We start from the raw sequence: 24114 nt of genomic DNA, 5'->3' as shown, positions 1-24114 counted from the left end.
TAAAATGTCAGCAGATGGGTTACTACCACATCAATCATTATATTGTCCTGTAAAAGATGAAAAAGCACAGGATAACCTTGAAATATAAGTGAGAAATCCTTCTAATGTTTCAGGAATGCTTTCAAATGTGAAGAATTCAGATAGCTCTTATATTTAAATATTTAACTAATAATGATTTCGTCTTGTTATTTCTTATATTCTCTAGTAGCAGGAAACACAAGGAGTTACAGGATTTAAATATCTTCTAAGTTAGGACCTCTACTGGAGAGCTTACTATGCGGATATGATTACTGTCTGAAATGAAGAGCCTATTGTTTTCGACATCAACTGCTAGCTTTCCAGGAAACTTTAATGGAGATGTAAACAAACGGGGATCATTATCTTTCTCCAAATGTTGAGCAAGAAGTCTTCCATTGGGCCCAACAACAGCAAATATTAGCCATGAATTCACACCTAGCTCTCTCCATAGATACATATCTCCATCATTGACTACCTAAAAAATGAAAGGCATAAAAGTGAAAAAGTTAGGATAAACTTCAATATGCAATGAACTTTAACTTTATTAACAATTGTTCCAACTCGGCCTCTAAGCTTCTGTACTGCTGCTTCAGTGTCAACACCATGCATTAAACTTCTCACCTGAAGTGATACACACATTATTTGAAACTAATATTCGACAAGTTAGTTAGGCCATGGAGAAACAGAATTTTGCAACACATTGTCATAATTAAGGAATATCCTACAATGCAGAAAGTAGTTAAAGTTTGATTTAGTCAAAAGAAAATTTTAGTGGGTTTGAAGAAGCAGAACAATGTAGCAGGGAGTCCGGTAGAAAGAACTTTTGAGAAATGGAACTTATTTAAGTTCAAGAATCTGGGAGCATTAGTTTTATGAATCAATGCTACTTTGTCTTGAGAGAGCTCATGCCACAAGGTTTTATTTTTTTTATGGAATTTGAATTTTGACCAACTAAACAATGTAATAATGTTAGGATTCAAGTACCAAAAGTTATAGGAATACCAGCCCTTTCCAGCCTTATAAAAACAATAAATAAAAATAGAAAAAAGAAAAGAAAAGGAAGAAGCCAAATACTAGATCTGTGGCTTACCGTTAATTTCAACCAACTCATCTCCCTCATGAATACCAGCAAGAGCAGCTGGGCTATCGTCTACACAAGACATAACAACCTGCAATTTCCGATTAAATTTATATTCATGAGCATGTGCTCATGTATACATTTCTTTCTCCTACTCGAAATACTGCTCACTACAAGTGACAGTGCTTAATACTAGAACTTTTTCTCCGTGAGCATAGATAACAAAAGGAAAATAAAAAAAACAAAGAAAGGTTCTTTTTGTATGATCTCACTAACCAGATGACCTGTTTTTGGTTCAGTACCTATGAAAAGGCCAACTCCTTGTAGATTTCCATTGCTTCCAATTCAAAAACTTTGATATTCCTGCAAGTAAAAGGCATAATAAGCTTGCCATTCAAGGACATATCACAACTGAACTAACTTTGTGAATTCAAATTGTATTGTAATTGGCAGGTTAATTAGCATGACACTGACAAAGCAGAGAGCAAACTAATTGTAATACCTTTGGACTAATAAGGTGTCGTTCTGGATCTGCATAAGCGCAGCCTCTTGGACCTCTTCTAGCAAACATTATTGCACTAACACGTCTGCAGATGACAAAAGCCGCAATAGGGGAAAACGTCAAAGACATTCATTAAACATTTAGAACCATTAACCATATTCATTCAACACCAAAGTAAGGTTTAAGCAGAAATTGTATAACAACTCTCAAAATTGTTCACTGACCCAGCAATCAAACAGAATCCATACTGAAATCAAAACCAGAATTTCAATATTTCAATCAAAATCAAAATTACATGAACTTACCCCAAAAACTAAGTATCGATCACAACCCTATACCCAAGTTCCTCATCTTCTCCTTGGCTCAAAATGCAGTTATCCAAAACGCAGGTCCTCTTCCTCCTCACAGCAAAACCGAACAATACCCCTACAAAATCGAAACCCAATTGAATTCAAAACCAACCACAGCAAAAAGATTGAAACCCATATCAATCCAAACCCAACCGCAACAAAAACCCCAATCAAAAAAAAAAAAATAGGAATCTGGGAAACAATACCTTCGATAGCCAAGCTTTCAAGATTGATCCAAATGAAAGGCGAACTGACTTCTTCTCCCGCTCTCTCGATTCCAACAGTATCGCCTTCCACTACTCCAGTCTAATTTGAGGAGAAAGGGTCGGTGCCGTCGACCTTCGAGGATAGAGGGAGAGGGCTAGTGCCGGCGACCGTCCAGGAGAGATTGAGAGAGAGAGAGACGACGAGTCACTAAGTGATTGCCTTCGAATTCATGGAGAGACCAAGACAACAGTCACTGAATGCCGCCGTTTCGCCGCCATCGACAGTGAAGGAGGCTGAGAGTCAGAGAGAGAGAGAGGTCTGGGTTTTCAGTAATTGGAACACCTCATTTTGACGAGGATAAGAGGAAAAGTAAAATCCAATCACCCCAAATAGAAGAAAAACCTAATCGAAATCAAACCTAAAATTGAAACTAAGAAGAAGAGGGAGAGACTAAGAACAAGAATCAAGTGAGCAAGAAGACGAAGGAGAGAGTGAGAATCGAGTTCTGAAGGAGCTGAGTGAGAAAGAGAGAGGCTGGTTTTTGAGGTTTTCAGTTTTGCGAGTTCTAGGTCAAGCTGAGGGAGCTGATCGAGTGAGAATGACAAAAAATGACTTAATTGCGAGGGATCTATATATGTCCAACACCACAAGTCAAAATAATTTGGAAAATTTTTAAACCCACACTCAGACAACATTTAAATGTTGTCTGAATGTCACAAATTCTAGTCAACTAGGGCGTGGCTATTTGAGAGGGAAAAGACTCAATCAACTTTTGAATATCCCTCCAAAATTACCACCTTCTACAACTACACAAATGTGTTATCTGAATGCTCACCATTTATCCAAATTTGAGATAGGAAATCACTACCTTCTACAACTACACAAATGTGTTGTCTGAATGCTCACCATTTATCCAAATTTGAGATAGAAAATCACCACCTTCTACAACTACACAAATGTGTTGTCTGAATGCTCACCATTTTTCCAAAATAAACCAGTATGGTTTTAGTGTATATTCAGACGATAGAAAAAAAAATTATGTCGTCTGAAAAACTCAGACGACATAAAACAAAACTTATGTCGTCTGATGCGTGTCGTCTGAAGGCCTTTTTGGCATAGTGATGAATGCACGCAACTAACTACAATTGATGTTCTTTATTAATTTTCATGAATTAATTCCGGTTCGATTACTAAAACACCCCGACAAAAATAAAAGTTCATGAGAGATGTATATATACTTCTAAGGTTACGGGTTATTGAAAATATGTAACGATATTTTGGATAGAAAAAAATGCATTCTTAAGGCTTTCATTCCTAAACCCATACCCCTCCTTGGTTATCAAATTTCAGGTTATTTAGGAATCAATTCCTGACAATGAGGTGAGATCCACATCAATTCCAATATCTATATATGTTTTTTTTATATATATCAAACAAACAACTCATATATAATAACTAGTCTATTGTGAGTTGAACTCACAACCTCCCACTTAGAAAGGGGAGACTTATGCCACTAGACTAAATGATACTGGACAATATCTTAATGCAGGAAAACTGATAAACTAGAATCATTCCATTTATTTTCATTCCCTTTCCGGATAAGTAAACGTGCCATAATATATTGCATGATTTTTTTTTGTCTTAAGACCACTGATGTCTTGAGAGTTCTAATTTGATAACATGTACTCTTCTACTCTTTAATTTGATCACTAATAGCTAATCATTGTCTATTTTGTAATTTCTTCATAAACTATTGACTTGACGATCCCATTCAAACTAGATTACCGTGTTAAGGCTAAAAATTGGTCTTAATGGACTCTACCTGACAACAATCTGTGGAGAAATTAAGGAATTAGTTAATTGATGTTGGTTCATGAAATTTTACGGAGGAGAGATAACCTAACAATTTTAATCTTTCCTCCACGGATTATAGACAAGCATGGACGCATCATCGAATAGGAGAATATAGGTACCATGAACAACAAATAACCATCATCGATAGAAAGCTTAGGCTGGATTACAATGATCAGTGGAGATGATCGAGAGGGAGTGCCTGCAAAAAACCTTTCGATTTCTAACTGAGAAGTCTTATGGTGTGAATAGTACGTTAAAGCGTAGTAACTGATGCCATATCAGATCAGTTAGCAAGAGTATTTTTAGTGTTGATCCAAACCTTATCCAATAGGTAGTTACTGCTTGGGTCGCAAATCACTCAATCTTCTACATGGGCAGCTAGTTACTTGAGTAATGACTTGCAGCACACGCACCTTTCGCTAGTCAACCTAATGACTTGAGGCCACACGTCCCTCAAACCCAAAGTGTACATACATAGTATTGTCAAGCATAATCAACTAGGACTTGAGGCTGCCTCTACACTTCCAAACCATAACAATGGTGTAACCCCCTAGGATAACTGCCGTCTTGAAAGTTATTTGGCGAACACCAGCAGGCAGGCTTTCACTTGAGCTCAGGCTCAGCTGAAAGTGGCCTTAAGGCGCCCTCACACACCATATTAATATGGCCTCCCAAAGAGGCCCGAAAGCACAGAATTGATCGGCATCAGTCCCACATCAGAAACCAAATGAAGGTCACTCCTTACTTTACCTATAAAAGGTCTATTCCTCTCTTCTATTCATTAAGCATTTATTATCTATCTAATGTTACTCTGTCAACATAAATACATTGACTAATTTAGATATCGGAGGAGCAAAAACCGCTAGCTGCAGTCTCTTTCTTGACGCTGGTGTATTTCATTTGACATGTGACGCTGACGCTGACGCTTCCCTTCACTATAACAACCGAGACTTTGGCCTCTATCCACGTTAACAAGATCAGGCGACCCCCTTGTTTCTTGATGAGCATTAACACAAAGATAATGAAATTTTATTACTATATAGATAAGAATACGAACCAAGTTCTTGGGACACAAGTCTCTTGTCCCATTACTTGCAGCGCATGTTTCGAAGAAGTAGTTAATTGTTTCGAGGCTATGCTTACATGTTCCTATTGCTTGGATATTGAGTCTTCACGTCTGAGCATGCAAGTTTTCTCTACCCATTTCTATCAAGCCTAGCTAAGTAACTAGTAGAAAATCTTTACCCTCACAACTAATTAATCAAATTGGAGATTATGTGAGCATTTGTGATCAAATGGAAGTTTGGAAACACAAATTTGTAAAGTTCAAGGAAGTGAATAGAATTTAACATCTTTTTTTTTTCAACTGTTTTTTTTTTTTTAAATAAAGGGCTTGTACGGCTACCCTCAAGCCTTGATTGATGAAACTGCCGAATACAAGGGGGGGGGGGGACAATGAGCCTAAACCCCTGATTACAATGCGCATAAGCATAAAGAGAACCTTCTGAAATAATATCGGGAGTCTCCACTAAGTCTATGTATTCTGACAAGGACCAATTAGCAAAGAGTGCACAAAAGGCTACTCTATTTGCTTTAACAAAGCGGTGACATAACGGAAAGATTACTCTAAAACAAAGAAGCATCATTACAAATATCATGCTGCACGGAGATAAATCCGGCGACACTAAATTTCATCCTACCCCTAAGAGGTTGCGTTCATTTGACGTAAACAGCTCGCTGCCTCTCTAGCCAGACAAGGCACACTGAAGGTGCATGCTGGGTCTAAGCCCACGTCGCCCTACCACTAAGTGATAGGGGATTATTGCTAGCATAAAGCTACAAGTAAGTAAATAAAATAACAATAAAACATAAAATAAAATAAAGTTGGAGCCACAGGCCAAACCCAGACCCAATAACCATTAGGCCCAACAAGGAACAAATAGGAATCAAGCCCAAACTGACACCTCAGCCCCACGAACACCGTCGCCACCATGATTGGGCCGTCGCCTTGCCCCTACCTCCGTCCAGAGCCCAGCCACCCTAATAGGCAGATAGCCAACCGATCTGAACCCAGGCAGCCAAAACACTAGCAAAGAAGATGAAAAACCAGAAACACAGCTTGACGCCATAGCTGCAACAACGCTACACCTCCATCTCCTCCCTCCGACCCACCTGTCCCCATCCATCCCTTGCCAAGCACCGCTGCCTATCCGTCCATCCAACCCACTCAACCTGAGATCCGATTGGAATCAATTGGGATTGAGTGGTTCAGTCTCAACAGCGGCCCAATCTCGGCCACCACCATCCTTGCCATCTGGAAAAAACATCACCACGAAGGCCAGAGCCCATCTGGCTGCACGCGTCGACGAGGGTATGCCACCGGACGAGGAAAAGTTTTGACGAGGAAAACCTAGGTCTCTTAAGTGCGATATAAAATCTCTTCGTAGATAGGGTTTACAACTTATTTACAAGCCTAAAAATGTGAGGAATACGTACAATGGATGTAAACGTGGTTTTCATTAGTATTTTAGGCTTTAAAATACTGAAAACATCAATGCTACTGTATGGTAGGAAAATGCATATTATTATTGCTAGTACCAGAGATGCCGGGATCGCTCGGTTTGCCGGCAACCCGCTATCCCGATCGGGCGACCCGAAACGCAATACGATCGCTAACCAGATCAGTAACTCCAGCGATCCCATATTTACCCAGCATCAAGTGATCAGGTTTGGTGTTCTGCAAGAATCAAGCCTTTGTCGGCGGTGTTCTTGATGTCCTCCATCTTTGCGATCTAGATTCTTGATCTATATAGTATCAGGTCTAAAATCTAAATAGATCATTGATTTAGAATATCAAAGCATCAAATCTTAGATTTGCTAGAAAGAATCCAGAAGATTTCAAAGGATTCTCTTGTGACCTATTCATTGTGAAGATAACCGAGGTTGGATATAATCTTGGTGTCAATCGTCACTCACTTCGTCTGCAACTCTACGGCTCGCTGAGATTTTTATTTTTCTTTTTATTTATTTTTTATTTTTTAAGTTTATCCTCTTTTTATTTTTCTGAAGAGATTTCGAAAACATAATGACTATTCTGATAAAAAAGAAGAAGAAGAAGATAATATCTATTTTCTATCCTATTCCTATTTTCTTATTATCTCTAATCTCTAATTTTACTTGTTTACCCTTTCAAATTATTGTGATTTTCATAGTGTATATGTAAGGGATATTTATGTTAAAAAAGTTATGTTTCCAAATACATAATTATATTTATCATATGTAATTTATTTTAATTAAAATTTTAACTAATATATCCTAGCATATCACGTACTATAGAGATTAGTGTACTGCGTATCCATACCGCGTACCCGTACAGGCCATACTGCAATGACCCGCAATCCAGGTAACACTGGCTAGTACATGTTTTTTTTTTTTTTTTTTGTCAGTAGCTTTGTCGTGAGGCAACAGAAAATAGAGGTGCAGTTATGGAACTGGGGAAGGTTAAGCATGCCAGAAGCCAGGAGATGAATATCACCATCATGGCATCATGAATAAATAATTGTGTAAAAGGTTGGGGTTTCTTTTATGATAGCCAGCACCACTGACGCGGAAAGCAAATTAGAAGGAAATGGCCATTTCTTTATATCAAAAAAGTAGCATATTAGCTTAATAGCTTTCAATTCCTTCTTCACAAACTATAAAAGCAAATGCCTTGTCCTTCATACATGTTGCCCAAAGACATGGATTTGAATCTCCTAAAAGGAAAAAAGTTTGAGGAGCTAGCTAGCCAACTTTACCAGGTTGGAAAGTCACTTATAATTCAAGTTTAGAATTAGCTGTATCAATGGTGAGGGACTGAGGGCCATAACTTTTTTCAAGCATTAGTTGGTCAACAAAACAGAGAAGCAAGAAGACCTATATGTCTTATAGAAAATTCTCAAATCGCACATTTTCTTAACAAAACAAACACAAGGTGGCTTACTGAAAACCCCACCATTCAAACCAAAACAAATACGTGATTGTTCTTTACAGTATTATACTTTGATTTTCGTCTCCCACCAAACTTAGGACGCAAGGAAATGCTAGCTTCAATCTGGGGCCTCCAAGTTTGCCGAAAGTGAAATACCCCGTTGTCTAAGCAAACATGATTGAACTTTTTTAATGGCTGCTTTGCTATTCCCATTCCAAAGCTGACTCTCTTAATTAGTTGGCTGGCTGGCGTGAGCATGCAATGACATTCCAGAAATTTTTAACAAAATAGAGTACTACTAGCTAGGGAATCATATCTTCTTCCATAAGAACAATCATACCCTCATTCCCTATCTTTGCAACCTTGTCCAGAACTCTCTCTCCAATTCTTCTATCATCTCTCAAACAAGGAATGATTTCGTCACGACCAAATGCTTCGATGCCAGGCTGGATGCTGGCAAAGAAGCTCGGCCGTGCTAAAAAGGCATGGAAGAGCTTCACTGGAAAAGTACAGTTGAAACTCCACGAGCTCAACATCCCCAAAACCATCAAAACCACCACTAAACGTCTCCTCAACTTGCGCTGTTTGCGATTCTTTGTCCCATCCAAACTACGCGCTCTCACTAAAACTTCCTCTACATTTTCTCGAAACCAATATTACAACCACCACTACCAACACCACAACAAGTTTCTCCATAAGAATGCTGCGACCATACACATAGACGAGCTCTTTGCACAGTCTCCCGACTCTGCGCACACCAAGAACCGACATTTAGATGCGCAAGCTGAAACAAGCAGAGGCAAAGAAGGGCTCAACAAAGGAAATATTGCAACGAGAAACAGCAAGAGTGTTTATAGCGTTGAAGATGCATGGCAGGCAGTGGTTGCTAGGTCACCACAGCTACGGGTAGTGGACGAAAGGGCGGAAGAGTTTATTTACAAGTTTAGGCAAGACATGAAGCTTCAGAAGGAGAGGTCCATCCTTGAATTCCAGGAGATGTTGGCTCGAAGTGCCTAGATTGATTGGCTTTGTGAGTACACTATTAATTATTAGCTTTCACATTTTCATTTTTATTTTTTTCTAATTCAAAATATGGAACATTGAAGGTTTGGGAGTTTGTTGTTTTGGTTTTCGAAGTGAAGATGCATGTATAGAAACTTTAGGTACGTTCTTTTCCTTAGAACCCTTTTTTTTTTTTTTTTTTGGATTTTTTCCCGAAGTGAAGATGCATGTATAGAAACTTTGGTTTGGGAATTTGTATACATACGTTATTAAATGGATTGTTGTGGATGATTGATTTAACGTCTCCAGCAGGCCCCCTCTGTCACAGCCGGCCCTGAGTTTTCCGGGGCTCTAAGCGTAAAAAAAAATTGGGCCTCCCTACTAATATAAACCCATTTTCAATTGAAATATTTCCGTACAAATGATACAATACCATTATCATAATATTAAACTCAATTTTAATTGACAGTCAGCAAATCAAAACAATTTTCTTTAATCTCAACTATAAAATTGGAGTCAGTCAACTAGTCCAATTGGTTGTTTGCTTAATTCATTGTTTTGCAGTCTCAGACTACTAAGACTAGCACAAACAAATAACTCGAGATTAAAAGGAGAACGAGAGACTTAATTACTTCTCCCACCCAAACACAAACTTAACATAAAATTATCATCACCCAAATACAAAATTGAAGAACTCCTCCCCTTCTACCCAATTGAAAAAGAACTCGTCTCCTGCTACTGATAATCAGATAAAACAAGACTTCAATAATGTATCAAGAACTCACAACAGGCTTCCGTTTCTACCCAACTGAAGAAGAACTCGTCTCTTTCTACCTCCTTAATAGGAGAAAGAGCCGAAGAGGCATGGTATTGGAGCAAGATAGACTTAATATATTATCTGGACAAGTTTTGTTTGAGAAGTAAGAACGAGAGAGATTCAGCAGTAGAGAAGAACAAATGTCACGTACAGAGCTACAGGCGTACAAAGATGAAACAATAAAATACATTTCATATATATATATATATATATATATATATATATATTAATAGAAGTTATATTTTTTTGGGGCCCTTGAAACTGGGGGCCCTAGGCTTGTGCCTGTTGGCCCTATGCCCAGGGCCGGCTCTGCCCTCTGAAAGCTCCACTGTCTTTTTTATATGCAGAAGTGCAGAACATTAGCTTGTTTCTGTTAGGCCTAATTTGTTTTACAGATTTTAAGCTCAGAAAGGGAAATTGCTTACATTCCTGTGTTTGGTAAGTGCAAGGTCAGGAAAATGGTTCCTTTTGCAAGGGAAAATAGGAAGGAAAATGAATCCTTCCATTTTCCTAAGAAACCATTTTCCTTTCTCATTTCCTAGTATTTATTACACTTTTCTAACATTTATTACACTATTTGTATGGATAAAATAATTCTATAAAAAAGATAAATACCAATTTTCTTCAATTCTACTAGTAATTATTGATTCCATTCCTTAGTGTTACCAAACACATTAGCAGGAATCTTAATTTTCCTTCCAGATGGAAATACAAAAAAACAACTTTCCTAAAAAATTCACTCCGTGAACTAAACGAGGTCTTAGTACAAATGCTAACATACAGCTAAAAAACACGGAAGCATCTTTGATCGGTTTTCTTTTTTATAATCAAAGAGATGCATTATTGTGTTCCGCACTTCTGATTTACCAAACTTTTCAATAACGAAGTGATGATTAATATCAATCTGATAACATGTGAGTGGATAGCATCGCATAGCAAAAATATGTGGACCTATATATGAATAGACTGATTGAAGTAATCATGAGCCATATACTATTCCCCCCTCCATAATTAAACTGTCAGTGTTGTTTGAAAGGAGATTATTTTGCTGCATCTTCATCTCCACCAACTGAATGCTAGCTAGATATTAGTCTCGATCTGCCGAGAACCTTCACCGGCCAGTTCACTTACGTTCTCTCTCAATGTCCCCTTCCTCAGAGTTCATAGTCGGCCTCTTTATTTCATTTCACTTCTTACCTTGAAATTTTTTCATAATGAGCCACAAAGTTGCTACTACTATAGTCCTCAAAATGTTGCAGTCCTACGTATTTCCATTCACCTCCCATCCTGCCGCTCTTCTTCGATTTGAACGTTCCATTTCAACTGTTTCCCCGATATGCAGTTCACCTTCTTCAACATACAAGAGCACAGTCAAGAGTCAATACAAGGATAAAAAACAACAAAACAAAAGACAAAAGAAGCTAGGCCCGAAATGGGTAGCGAAAGAAAAGTCGAGGCAAACGAAGGTGCTAGATCAAATAGCTCCCTCTTTTCAGGTTCCAGCAACAAGGGCTGTGATAATATAAAGCCTTACAACGTATGGGATGGCTTACCAGATGGCTACATATATACCCCTCTCCAGAAATCCACTACGGGAGCACGTTGAGTTGTTCATTGACAATGCACCTCGGATCTTTGAGAGGGCAATCAAAGAGGTGGAGGCTGAAACAGGACACAATTAGTTTGGATGCTTGATTTCGGATGCATTATTCTGGTTTGCTAGAGATATAGCCGATAAAATGCACGTCCCTTGGGTGACCTCATGGATTGGTGAAATACGCTCACTTTTTGTTCATATCGAGACTGATATAATTAGAGATGAAGTGGGAGCTCCTGGTAAGGATGTTTTGTGTTTTTTTATTTTTTTTTCCCCTTTGCTGATGTCTAAATACATCAATAAATATGTAGAACAGTTTTCACTCGTGTGTTTTGCTATTCTGTACGTACATAGGACAAGAAAACAAAACCCTGGAGTTCCTTCCGGGATTCTCAGATGGGTTTCGAGCATCTGACTTACCCAAGGAGATTGTATTTGGAGAAATAGAATCTCCATTTGCAAGAATGTTGCATAAAATGGGATAGAAGCTGCCACAAGCAGCTGCGGTTGTCGTCAACTCTTTTGAAACAAAGGACTTGAAAGTTACTGAGGAACTGAAGAAAAGACTCCAAAAGTTTATCCTTGTTGGTCCACTACATCTTGTCCGGCCACTACAATTATTTGTATCAGATGATGAGGATCAGGAGCAGGAGCAGGATGTTAGGGTAGGAGCCCCAACCATGGTAAGATTGCAGAGAAAAACTAAGAGAATTAAACAAGAAGAAAGGAAATAACTCGATATATTGATTGATTGATAGAGAAATACAGGCTGGGGTTTATATAGCTCAAGATGAGCCAACTACCACGGACACGTGTCCTCCACGTATTGGCTGCAATAACAGAATAGCTATTTAACTGCTTAACCTTAACTAACACACTTAACGACTGATTAACTAACACAAGTGCCAAGCACACGACAACTGAATGACCTCTCCTAGTAATACTCATTTAGGCCTAATTTCATAACAATGCAGCCCCCTTAACAGAAACTTGTCCTCAAGTTTCACATTCTGAGTCAAAATCTGGATACCTCTCACCAATGCTTTGAACTGATCAAATCTCCCAGTTGGAACATCAGGGAAGCTCTCTTTCCAGTCATAGTTTAAATGTATACCACCAGGCACTCCAGCAAAGAAGTGAAACCAGTTCCAGTACAAATGTAAAATTGTTGTTGCTGCTGCTCCATTCATTGCAAATCTTCTATGCAAGATGGCTGATGTCAGTACCACATATCCTTTGAAACTTGAAGAGCTATAGACCAGTTGATGACAACACATTGTTCTTTTTTGAAAATCCCTTGCCTCAACAATCATCTGAGTCTGCAAAAATCTGCCATTTTCCCATGTCCAAATCTGCAACATTTTTCTTACCAAGTCCAGCAACAATTGCGAGCAAAAAATACCACTTACAGAATCTTCTCCCACCTCAAAAATTCCATATGGCAGCAATATTGTTAAATACAAATTCAATGAATTGGACACTAGAGAGACAGAGCAAGTCTTGCCACTGATATTGTTATTGCTTTTCCTGCTCTCATATGTTATTGACCAACAGTTATGTGGAGTCTGACATCCAGTATACAGAACCATCTCGGTCTCATTATCCATAGTCATAAGATCACAACCCAATTTATCATCCAATTGCAAGTATCCATCATCTGTAGTAACTTGCCAAGCATGGAGTAGTGCACATAGATGAACACACACCTGAGAATTAAAATTTGATTGCCAATGATATAAATGTTGCATATTAGAAAAAAACCTCAAGGCTTCTCTATTGGGACTCTGCAATAGAATGCTTGAAATTACAAATTTCATTGTTTGGGAGTGCATAATTGCAGACAACAGGACGAGTAGAAGAGCTTCATTTGTCCACATGTGTACTGAAAAGTGTATTTGAGGAACCAATGCAAGAACTCTAACATCAATTGCCACGAAGCCAAATTCGATGAATGCAATCATGAAGTTAGGGAAGTAAAGAGCAAACAACTTGGTTTCCACATCCTTCCAAGATATTGGTACATCTGCAAAAGCCCAATCAACCAAGAAAAGCTTCTGGACACATAAACAAATCGCATCCAAAGTAGCTAGAGCATACCCCAAACATTTCTCAAGTGGCCCCCTATGAATTTTAAAGAAATCCATATGCAGCCTCTTTTCCCCACCACATTTAATTTTTCCAACCATGGTCTCCAAATTCATATTCATCACATCTAGAAGCCACTTCTCTGATACCTCCACTATACCAATTGGACAACACTTAAAAACTAAAGCAGTGCATAATTTGTCAATAGTCACAAACATAAATTTTTCTTTATTCATGATGGTAGATGAAACTATAGCATGACCATCTTCATATCTTCCATGGCTGAGCTGCTTATCTATGTATCTCAAGTAGCAAGCAATCAGAGGCTCAATGAAAATTCTGTATAAGTCAAATAGGTGATCATCAACTTTTGTCACATCAAAGATTTTTGCAGCTTCTTGTGAACTTCCACATTTCAAGTGCAAATTGACCAAGGCACTTTGTACCATAGCTTCACAATCTAGAACAACAGTTAGCACATGAGCATGCAATTGCTTTCCTTGAGCAAGCATCGCCATGGTTCCACAAACACTTGGTACACGAGTAAAAGCATACTCATTTGGGTTTGGTACATCCATTCTCATCCACCACAAATACTCAAAAGCTTTTTCCACATAACCTGCTTGAGAATACCCTGCAATTATAGTGCTCTTGGCAAGACCTCACTCTTGTTCATGAATCAACAACCATCCATCTTGAAAAATGATGTGCACAACCCTCATAATTCCAAAAATAAACTGTGCATCTTCTCTCAATATGTCAGCCAAAAGTGGTCGTAATGACTGGATAGCAACCATAGGTAAAAAGAGAGACAATTTCTTCACAAGTGCATGGAATGGAGGATGAAAAATGGAAGAGCACGTTGCCATGAAAAGCTCATCCTTATGAACATGTCCCACCATGTGTTGAAAAAGCTTGTGCATATTAGTCAAAAAGCCGACACAATTATCTTTTGAAAGAAGTGCATTAGAAGTGTACCTCATAAAATATAACTTTGAATTGCTTTTGAGAAAGTCAACAACTGCATCAACCAAACCATAATTTCTCAGCCTTCCATCATCATCATATAGAGCCCACACGTGCCCTTTCGCAAAACTACTCTGATCTTTCTTCCAATAATAAAAATGTGAATCCTCCACAACACCAACAAGATCACCATCACAACTTTTATACTTAACGCCAGCCTTTTGGCACAACTGGGAATAGTGAGTCACAACTGCACTTTGCTCATGATCTCCAAGCATGTGGTCTTCTTCATGAATCAGCTCAAAGTCTCCAAGCACCAAACCAGGCTTGCAGAAACTCTTAAATATAATCTTCATGATGGGCAAACCACATAGTAGAGCCCTCCCATCCGGACTAAAAGTCAAAAAGCACACTCCAGTTGTCTCAGGTCCAGCTGAGCCAATTAGCTCAAAGGTTTCAAGATCCCAAAATTTATTTGTCCCATCTGCTGAACCTGTTGTGAGCAGGAACTCATGGGGATGAAAGCCTATGCATTGTATCTGGCCCTCATTACATTTAAAATCATGCAAGAGCTTTCCATCAGTCAGATCCCACAACTTCACAGTGTTGTCCTCTCCACCAGAAACAGCCCAACGTCCATCTGGGGTAAACCTGATGGCATTGACTCTTCGTGTGTGGCCTTTGTATGTGTGAATACACCCCTTCTTCCTGATATCCCATATTTTTAAATTTGTGTCCAGGGAGCCAGATGCAAATAACTCTCCAAAAGGATGGAAGTCGACAGATATATAATTAGATCTGTGACCAGTAAGGGTGTAAACAATTTTTGCCTCCTCTAAATCCCAAAGCTTAATTGTACCACTTGCAGCGCCTGCAGCTACTAAGACCTCTGAAGAATCAAAGCTTACTGAAGCAATGCCACTGGTGTGTCCAAAAAAACTCTGCTCCAGCTCCTTATCTTCAATGAAACCACTATTGTCCTGCTTACAACTGACAAAACATATTGCTATCTCACTGACAGCAGCAAGGTGGATAGTATAATAGACCTCGGAACGTGCTTTGGGATAGCCTAAATAGTCAGAAGCATCAACAACTTCACAATGAGTAGCGAGTCCTCCCCCTTTGTCTCGAATGCTCATAGGAGCCATAATGGCCCTTCCTGCATTACACAACCCGGTCCTTCTTGCATCACACAACCCTTCTGAGTTCGGCATTTTATCGAACAGTTGGAGGGCATGAAATTCTAACATTCCATTGATGAGCTGCTCCTTGCCTTCAACTATACCACCCTCGTCCCACTTAGCAATGACACACTCAAGCTCACTGAACCCTCTACCATCTCCACTAGTCGCCTCAGCCCTCTTCTCGACACTCTCCCCATTCTCTAATTTCTCATCAATATCATTAGCACTAAACACAAAACCCATACCACCACAATCATCCTTGTGATTAGAAACACTTGTGTTAGTGCCACTTACAGAGAAAAACGATGCAGGGGAATTATTCTGCTGAGTCGAAATTGCGCCGTCGGGCAGAGGAGGAGGCTGGTGTTGATATAGGATCGGAACGGAAGAAGTCAGCCCCGAAGGCTCACTCACCTGAGCTGGTCGCTCCAATTGAAATTGCCTCAACTCGTTGATTATCTCGGATCATAACGACGCCATGGTTTTCTCGAGTTCACGGCGCCACGCAGCTGTCCTTTCCGCTACTTGTTCTTTTGCGATTTGGATCCTCTTCCTCCTCACTTCATCGAGGTCAGGTGGACGCGGCGGTGCTAACGAGTATGGTGGTGGATTCCCAGTGCTCCTCGGCCCCATGATGTGGGCTCTGATACCAGTTGTTAGGGTAGGAGCCCCAACCATGGTAAGATTGCAGAGAAAAACTAAGAGAATTAAACAAGAAGAAAGGAAATAACTCGATATATTGATTGATTGATAGAGAAATACAGGCTGGGGTTTATATAGCTCAAGATGAGCCAACTACCACGGACACGTGTCCTCCACGTATTGGCTGCAATAACAGAATAGCTATTTAACTGCTTAACCTTAACTAACACACTTAACGACTGATTAACTAACACACGTGCCAAGCACACGACAACTGAATGACCTCTCCTAGTAATACTCATTTAGGCCTAATTTCATAACACATGATGCATGCTTATAGTGGCTGGACAACAACGAGCCTGCGTCAGTAGCATACATTAGCTTTGGAAGTCTGGGGGCACTGCCTCCCATGGAGGTAGCAGCATTAGCTGAGGCATTAGAGGAAGGTGGGTTCCCCTTTCTTTGGTCATTTAGGGGAAATCAAGAGGACTTCCACAAGAATTTATCGAAAGAACCAACATGTTATCCATAGGAAAAGTAGTTAATTAATTCCATGGGTGAACCAAGAGCAAATCCTCAATCATGCCTCGGTAGGAGTGCATGTAACACATTGCGGCCTATGATTGGGAGGCCTTACTTTGTTGACCTAAATTTAAATATGCGGAGTGTAGAAGTTGTATGGAAGATCGGTGTGAGGATTGAGGGAGGCGTTTTGACAAAAACTAGAGCAGTCAAGGCATTGGAACAAGTTTTATCGCTTGAACAAGGAAAAAAAATGAGACAGAGAAGTGGAATCCTTAAACAGCTTGCTCAAGAGGCTATTGGACTGAATGGGCGTTCAACTCAAGACTTGAAAGCTTCGGTAGAGATCATCAAGTCCTGATGACCAAGTAAAGTAAGTTTAATTCTCGTTGGTTTGTATCTTTCCCACGTATCCGTCTTGATCTTCAGATGAGTGATAGAATAACAACAATGTCATTGTATAGCGAGCTCATGATTTTCTTTTAGATGATTTCTTTTGTTTCAGCATTGGAAATCCTTGCATAGCGAGCTCATGATTTTCGTTTTAGATGATTTCTTTTGTTTCGGCATTGGAAATCCTCCTTCCTTGCTATTATTGTTTTATTTACTTTTTGCGAAGTGTGGGATGTTGTTTATCCGCATTTCTTTAACACTGGTACTTTGTTTTTGAAGGGATAAGGGTATCCTCCGCCCATGCTTGTATCTTCTTTTATTTTAATAAAATTTTACCTCATCAAAACAAAAAAACTAAAAATGATAACTTCAACTATTGGTAAGTGGTAGACCATGAGTAACCAAAATCTTGTACTGTTGTACAAACATAATCTTAATTACTATCCATGTTCTAATCCATCGATGATTTACTTGCTAAGTTCTGTTCACTCCTCTTAACTACTCAGTCGCGCATGTAATATTTAAAGTAACAATGATTTTCATATACAAATCAATGCATGATTCCATGCCTTGTGATTTTGAATCAAATCAACAATTTCTCATTCTAGTCTCAAGCTAGTGCAGTATATTACATACCTTTCCACTGCCTTGAATACAGAGGGCAAATAAGAAAACGTGGCATATATATCTAGTACCACTCATTAATGAACACCCATGCTCACTTATTAAAAGCAAGCCTATAAACTATAGAAGTAAACATAGAAAATAAGCAGGGTTCAAAAGCAAAATAAAACTCCAAATTTTCTCCTTGCCCTTGACACTAGGACTAGGAGGTTTTGTTAAAAAAGACATATGCAGGCTTCCTGTGCAGCAACAATCTTTTTCGGCTTTGGTGGATTTTTGTTTTTTGATCCCAAAGGCCTGCCTCTTTTATTCTTGGTCCCAGAACCTTCAGCCTCAGACTTTGGAACAAGGATGCTACCCGGAGCCTCAATCAATCCTAGGGATCTAGCATTGAATTTGGAGATAAATTCCGGCATGTTTAGTTTCTTGGAGGGAGCCTCAGTGCACCCCGAGTAAGTAAACAACTTAGGCAAGAGTACCTTTAGCTTGTTTGGGGAGCTATAGTTAGAAGGCTGTCAATCTCGCTTAGCCGAAACAGCTGCCTCAACCAGGACTAAAGACAATGTGGGATCCTCCTCATCCTTGCTGGAGGATGATCTACTATCCGACCCCCTCAACACCACAGGTTTACGTCCACCCTGCTCCTTTGGGTGAAAGAGTGAGCATGCCACTGATGGTAATATAGGGGTTTGGAGCCCATGGAATTTGAACATGCCATTCTCAAACTGGCTTTGCACAAAACTCAGAGAAAGACCAGTGATCTCCTGTTTCCTTTGCACCGGGTTTGGTTCCATTCGTGGGAGAGCCCTTCCATCCGCTGTAGGACAAACACCATTCTCATGGAAAATCAAATCACAGTAGTAGTTACACTTACCAACGAGGTTGTCAAAGAAGAAACTGATCTCTTGCTCAACACCCGATGCTAGTTTGACTTTCTTTTTCAGCACAAAGGGGGTTTGGAGAGCTCATAGGAAACCCTAACCCTAATCTTGCCAGTGTTGTCAAAGAGTTTGTCATCTAACTCGATGACCTTTCCCGCGACTAGGCCTGGCAACGTGCGGGTATAGTGCGGGTACGGTGCGGGTTCTTAAAGGGTCGGGTTTTTAACGGGCCGACCCGGTAAGAACCCGTTAGCTTAACGGGTTTCACGGGCCAAACCCGGCGGGTTTGCGGGTTTTCCATTGGAACCCGTTAAAACCCGTAAACATTTTTTTTAATTTTTTTTTAACTTTTTATCAAAGCAATTAAAATCAATTAAGACTTATATATATCCCCCTCATTTGCCATTTTCTCTATATGAACTTTTTTGGTTTTCTATTTTAAATTTTTTTATTTTCTAACTTTTTAGATTTTTTTTCCTTTCCTTTTTTGACAAAAAATAATTCACAAATCACAATTATACGACGATCCAAAGGTCGGACCCTCACAGATCACCTAGAGGATCATCTTTACCGATTTATACGATGATCCAACGGTCGGATCACTGAGAAGATCATCTTTACTGATTTATACGATGATCCAACGGTCAGATCCTCACGGATCGCCCTTAGGTTCATACTCTCAAAATTATACGAAGATCCAACGGTCAGATCACCTAGAAGATCATCTTTACCGATTTATATGATGATCCAACGGTCAGATCCTCACGGATTGCCCTTAGGTTCATCCTCTCAAAATTATACGAAGATCCAACGGTTGAATCATCACGGATCACCTAGATGATCATCTTAACGATTTATACGATAATTCAACGGTCAGATCCTCACGGATCGCCCTTAGGTTCATCATCTCAAAATTATACGACGATCCAACGGTCAGATCCTCACGGATCACCTAGATGATCATCTTTACCGATTTATACTATGATCCAACGGTCAGATCCTCACGGATCGCCCTTAGATTCTTCCTCCCAAAATTGTACGAAGATCCAACGGTTGGATCATCCCGGATCACCCTTAGAATCATTCTCACAAAATTATATGACGATCCAACAGTCGGATCCTCATGGATCGCCTTTTGAATCATCTTTGCACAATTATACGAAGATCCAACGGTTGGATCGTCCCAGATCGCCTTTAGAATCATCCTCACAAAATTATATGACGATCCAACGGTCGAATCCTCACGGATCTCCTTTTGAATAGTCTTTTCACAATTGTACGAAGATCTAACTGTCGGATCCTCATGGGGAATAAGAAAAATTATAAAAATGCCTTGGTTGAAAAAAAGAAAAAAAAGGAACCCGTATGGGTTTTTGGGAAGGATTTTTAGTTAACGGGTTCCAATGGATTTGGCCTGCAAAACCCGTTAATTTGCGGGTTTTTTGAGTGTGGGCTTTTTTTAGCCCGGATTAATAAACGGGCGGGTATGTGCGGGTTTTTAGCGTGCGGGTATAGTGCGGGTTTGCGGGTTACGGGTTTAAATGTCAGGCCTACCCGCGACAGTAACAATGTCTCTGATAGTGTCTTTGTTCTAAAAAGTGGTGGTATATTAGTAATACACACCCAGAAAAATAATGCATTCAAAGCAACCGATTGCGGCGGCGCAATCCTGTCATACTCTTGCATCACGACCGGGGCTTGGTTGAAATGCCATGGTCCTCCACGTAACACCTTGTTGCGATCCCTTTTGAGGTCAAAAGCAATGACAAAACTGTTTTTCGTCCGCTCTTGAATTTTGAAATCTCTTTCAAGTACCCACACATGGTGAAAGAAACGCCGAAGATCTTGTAATGGGGCTGGTTTGGATGCAAGTGACTTGGCTAGCAGATAGGACTGCGTCCCCCGTCGTGCAGCAGAGTTTGCAGATCTGAAGAGGTCCACGACATTGTTGGTTGCAAGGGCCAAGGAGGCAGCAAAAGAGGCTGCAACGTCATCCATGGATGGAGCAGCAGTACGGGCTTGTCGTGCATTAGCTTTGGCAATAGCTTTGGTGAGAGGTTTAGGGTTTCTGGCGTCCATAGCAGTGCTTAGGGTTTTTCTCTTCTTTTCACCAATACGTTTTTTGGTTGTTTAAAGTTAGGTTCTTCCATGCCTTGTGATCAAAATAACTACGACCTAATATATATGACATAATACAAAATTTTTTAAAAAAAAATTAATAAACAAATGCATTACCCTGTTAATAAAAGATTTGAATCCAATATAAGGGATCCCCTTTGGGTGCCCAGCCCATTGGTATGGAATTATGCAGTACATTTTCTACATTATCCACCAACATGTCATGAAAGCTTACTTATTTCTATATAACTTCCACATCAGGTGGAAGGTACTTTATAGTTATTGCCAGAAAGTCAAAACTTTAAAGTTGGTCTGGATCTAAAATGTTCACCTGATCAGTGATTGACCAAGAAAATAATGCTCAACCACCCTTGAATGTAAATCCAAGGACAAAGAGATTGAATTATTATTAAGTTGAGGTGTTTTGTTTTCCACCTTTGGATGTAAATTTAAGCGTTATTGAGCTTAAATTCTTTAGTCAGCAACTAACTAGGTGAACACTATTGTGGTCTCGATAGCTCATAGTTATTACCTTGGGGCCGTGACCACTTACCCAATTTCAGCTTAAGAATTGTCCATTTACTCTACTAAGAGTTTTTTAATCTCATTTACCCAATCTAACACCCATTGACAGTTTTGATCTTAACCCAATTAATTAATTACATCTGCATCTCCAAGTCTCTCTCCACTCTCCCTTGATCTGCTATTTCTCTCTCATCCCAATCTCTGATCTCTGTCTCTGTGCCTCAGATCTCTGTTTCACCTGAAAGCATACACCGCGCAGCCGCAAGGTCTCCCTTTGCCTTCGCCGCAAGCGACGGTCCTCAGTCTGTCGCCGGACCACTGGAGGTCGTCAATCTGACCCGAGACGACCTTGAACTCGTTCTTGAGGACAAAATCGTTGTGGGTCCCCTAGATCCTGACGGTGTCGGAGACGTCGGCGGACGCGATCCACTTGCCGTTGGGGGAGAATCTGGCGACGGTGGCAGGGTAGGCGTGCTCCGCGCAGACGGCGACGTTGAGAGGGTTGTCGAGGTTCATGATGATCACGAATCTTGGCGCTGGTGTCTTCGTCCGGTGAAGCGGCTCTGTGGTTTTGGGCCAGAGCAATCGCAGGTGACTTCATCCCTGTTAATCCGATCTGGTGCCCAGAGCAATTTTTTTTTTTTTAGGTATACTTTGAGTTCCGAGAATGGGGAAGAAAAAAAAAAGTGAACTTATACCAATTGAACATATAAATTGATCAATTGCGTTTGCTTCATTTTGGTTTTGGGAGTTTATACATTTCACTTGAGGACAATAATATGATTATTGGGAGGCAATAATAATATTACTGGGGGGCAATAAAATGTTTATTTTGGCAATAATAAGATTATTGGGGGGAAATAATAAGATTATTTATTTGGATAAACCTACTAAAACATTCAAAATTAAAAACATATTCATTTTTCACTAATTATTGATCCCCAATGAACTTGTTACTGGGGGCAATAATGTGATTATTGGGGGGTAATAAACTCAGACGCCGGAATCCGGTCACCAGTCCGGGAGCCGGATTCTGGTGACTGGTCGCAGGAGACCGCGGCCGGCCACTGGTCACCGGAGCACAGCAAGGTGGAGGATGACTTCTCTCCCTAAGTGAGAAAGAAGGAGAGGGCAAAAAAATCTCAAAAATAAATAAAAAGAATGAAAAAGGAATTAATTGGGTATTAGGGAAATTATCCCTTAGAGTGTTTTGGGTAAATGGAGTTAAAAAACAGTTAGTGGAGCAAGTGGGCAATTTTTAAGCTGAAATTGGGTAAATGATCATTTCCCCTATTACCTTTCCTTCATCAACACTTCTTGAAGAGCCTTCAGTTGCTCCACAAATGGCACACTAGGCCTCCAATTGGAAGGATCATAACAATACTCACCAAATAGTGCAACATAGCGATCTGGCCTGGATTGAACACAGTAACTTAATTTTCGAAAACCACCACCGTAAACTAATTAACATTCAGATTCCTTTTCTGGAATATGAAAAGCGTGTCAATGTATCATTTCAAAATATCATGAGTCAATTCGGAAGCCTCTATACATGGTGTTGCTTCACTGCTTTCTTTGTCTTTACCATGTCTAATCAAGGAGCTCCAATGTATTAACTTAAGGTCACTATTTCAGCTATACTCCTGTGAATGTAATATAGATCGAAAAATGGACAAAGTTGTCCAATGATGTGTGAAGTGCTCATGTGAGTTCAGATGACCAATTTTATTAGCATCTAATGAAAACCAGAAAAAGGGAAATAGTAATGTCCGGTCATTCATACAAATAATAGAGTAATCTCCAGCCATGTATATAAATGATAGATAAAAAAACAGTTCGACAGACATCTCCGATTCTAAATATTAGCTAGTCGTTATTTAACTTGCACCATATTAACTCGCAGATACAAATTACATAATATCAGAAATGCTGTGAGCATGTACCCATACAAACTCGTAAGAATTTAGAATTTTGGTGTGTAATCTGTGCCGAGTCTCTTAAGGCTTTTCTCTACACTGTAATGTTTGCAGCATTTTGGTCAGGACCTTTGCATTGTCACGTAGATAACTAGCCCTCTCTGAATACCCACATATATACTTTTGTTGCCAAAACAATCTATACATATATATGTACAAAACACAGTAGCAAAAATTAGCGACTCCCATCAATAATCCGAAAACCATTGCTGGTTAAACTAATGAAGAAGCTCATTGAAGCGGGGCTGAGACTTGATCCAGCTGGCAATGTACAGGTCAGTCAATCCCTGCGTCTCCTTCTTCATCGGAATCGGGTAAGTACTGCAACAAACAAATACTCAAATTTTAATCGAAACCAAAAATAAACAAAGTAATCATGAGAATCAAGCCGTAACATTTAGGTTGTGTTTGTTACATGAGACTATTATTGCCCACCTTATTTCCTATAATAGTCTAGGACTCTTCTAGCCTGGGATATGCTATGTTAATACCTGACCCATGTTTGATACAGCTTAGGACTAAAGAGCAGAATAGTCAAAATAGTCCTATCCCATGTTTGTTTGTATATTGGATTAAAAGTTGGTAATTTGTAGAAACATGAACGATTTTCTGAGTTTGTGAGAAGAAAAGAAAATTTGAAGGTGAAAGCTGAAGACAAATCCTAATCTCAAGATGGAAATCAGAAAATGCTGTAAGAAACTGTCGTAGCTTGTTTTTTTGGCAAAGTTCACATACAGCAAGAAGAAATCTAATAACCAAATAGCTTGAGAAGAGCAACCACAATATGCATACTTGTAGTTAGT

General features: G+C 39.6%; 1 protein-coding gene, 1 long non-coding RNA gene and 1 pseudogene across 2 annotated transcripts; 2 read left to right on the top strand and 1 right to left on the bottom strand.

Moving 5' to 3' along the window:
• Positions 1-569: 569 nt before the first annotated feature.
• On the bottom strand, positions 570-2768 carry LOC112198483. The gene is made up of 3 exons (XR_002935992.2): positions 2155-2768; positions 1904-2024; positions 570-639 (listed from the first exon to the last, which is right to left on the bottom strand). It is a non-coding gene; the product is annotated as an uncharacterized LOC112198483 (long non-coding RNA).
• A 5260-nt stretch (positions 2769-8028) lies between these two features.
• LOC112198478 lies at positions 8029-9256 on the top strand. Its single transcript, XM_024339608.2, has one exon. It carries the CDS (start codon positions 8391-8393, stop codon positions 8994-8996), a length of 606 nt encoding a protein of 201 aa, XP_024195376.1. The 5' UTR covers positions 8029-8390; the 3' UTR covers positions 8997-9256.
• Positions 9257-10494: 1238 nt separating this feature from the next.
• LOC112198480 lies at positions 10495-17155 on the top strand (annotated as a pseudogene).
• The last annotated feature ends 6959 nt before the right edge of the window (positions 17156-24114 follow it).

This window comes from Rosa chinensis, chromosome 4 (genome assembly GCF_002994745.2).
Source record: "Rosa chinensis cultivar Old Blush chromosome 4, RchiOBHm-V2, whole genome shotgun sequence".
NCBI classification, from domain to species: domain Eukaryota; kingdom Viridiplantae; phylum Streptophyta; class Magnoliopsida; order Rosales; family Rosaceae; genus Rosa; species Rosa chinensis.
Note: the sequence above shows the minus strand (reverse complement) of the source record. Positions and strands in the feature narration are given on the sequence as shown.

Excerpts from the sequence above, each read along its gene's own strand:
- LOC112198478 (XM_024339608.2), top strand. The coding sequence starts at position 8,391 with ATGATTTCGTCACGACCAAATGCTTCGATGCCAGGCTGGATGCTGGCA.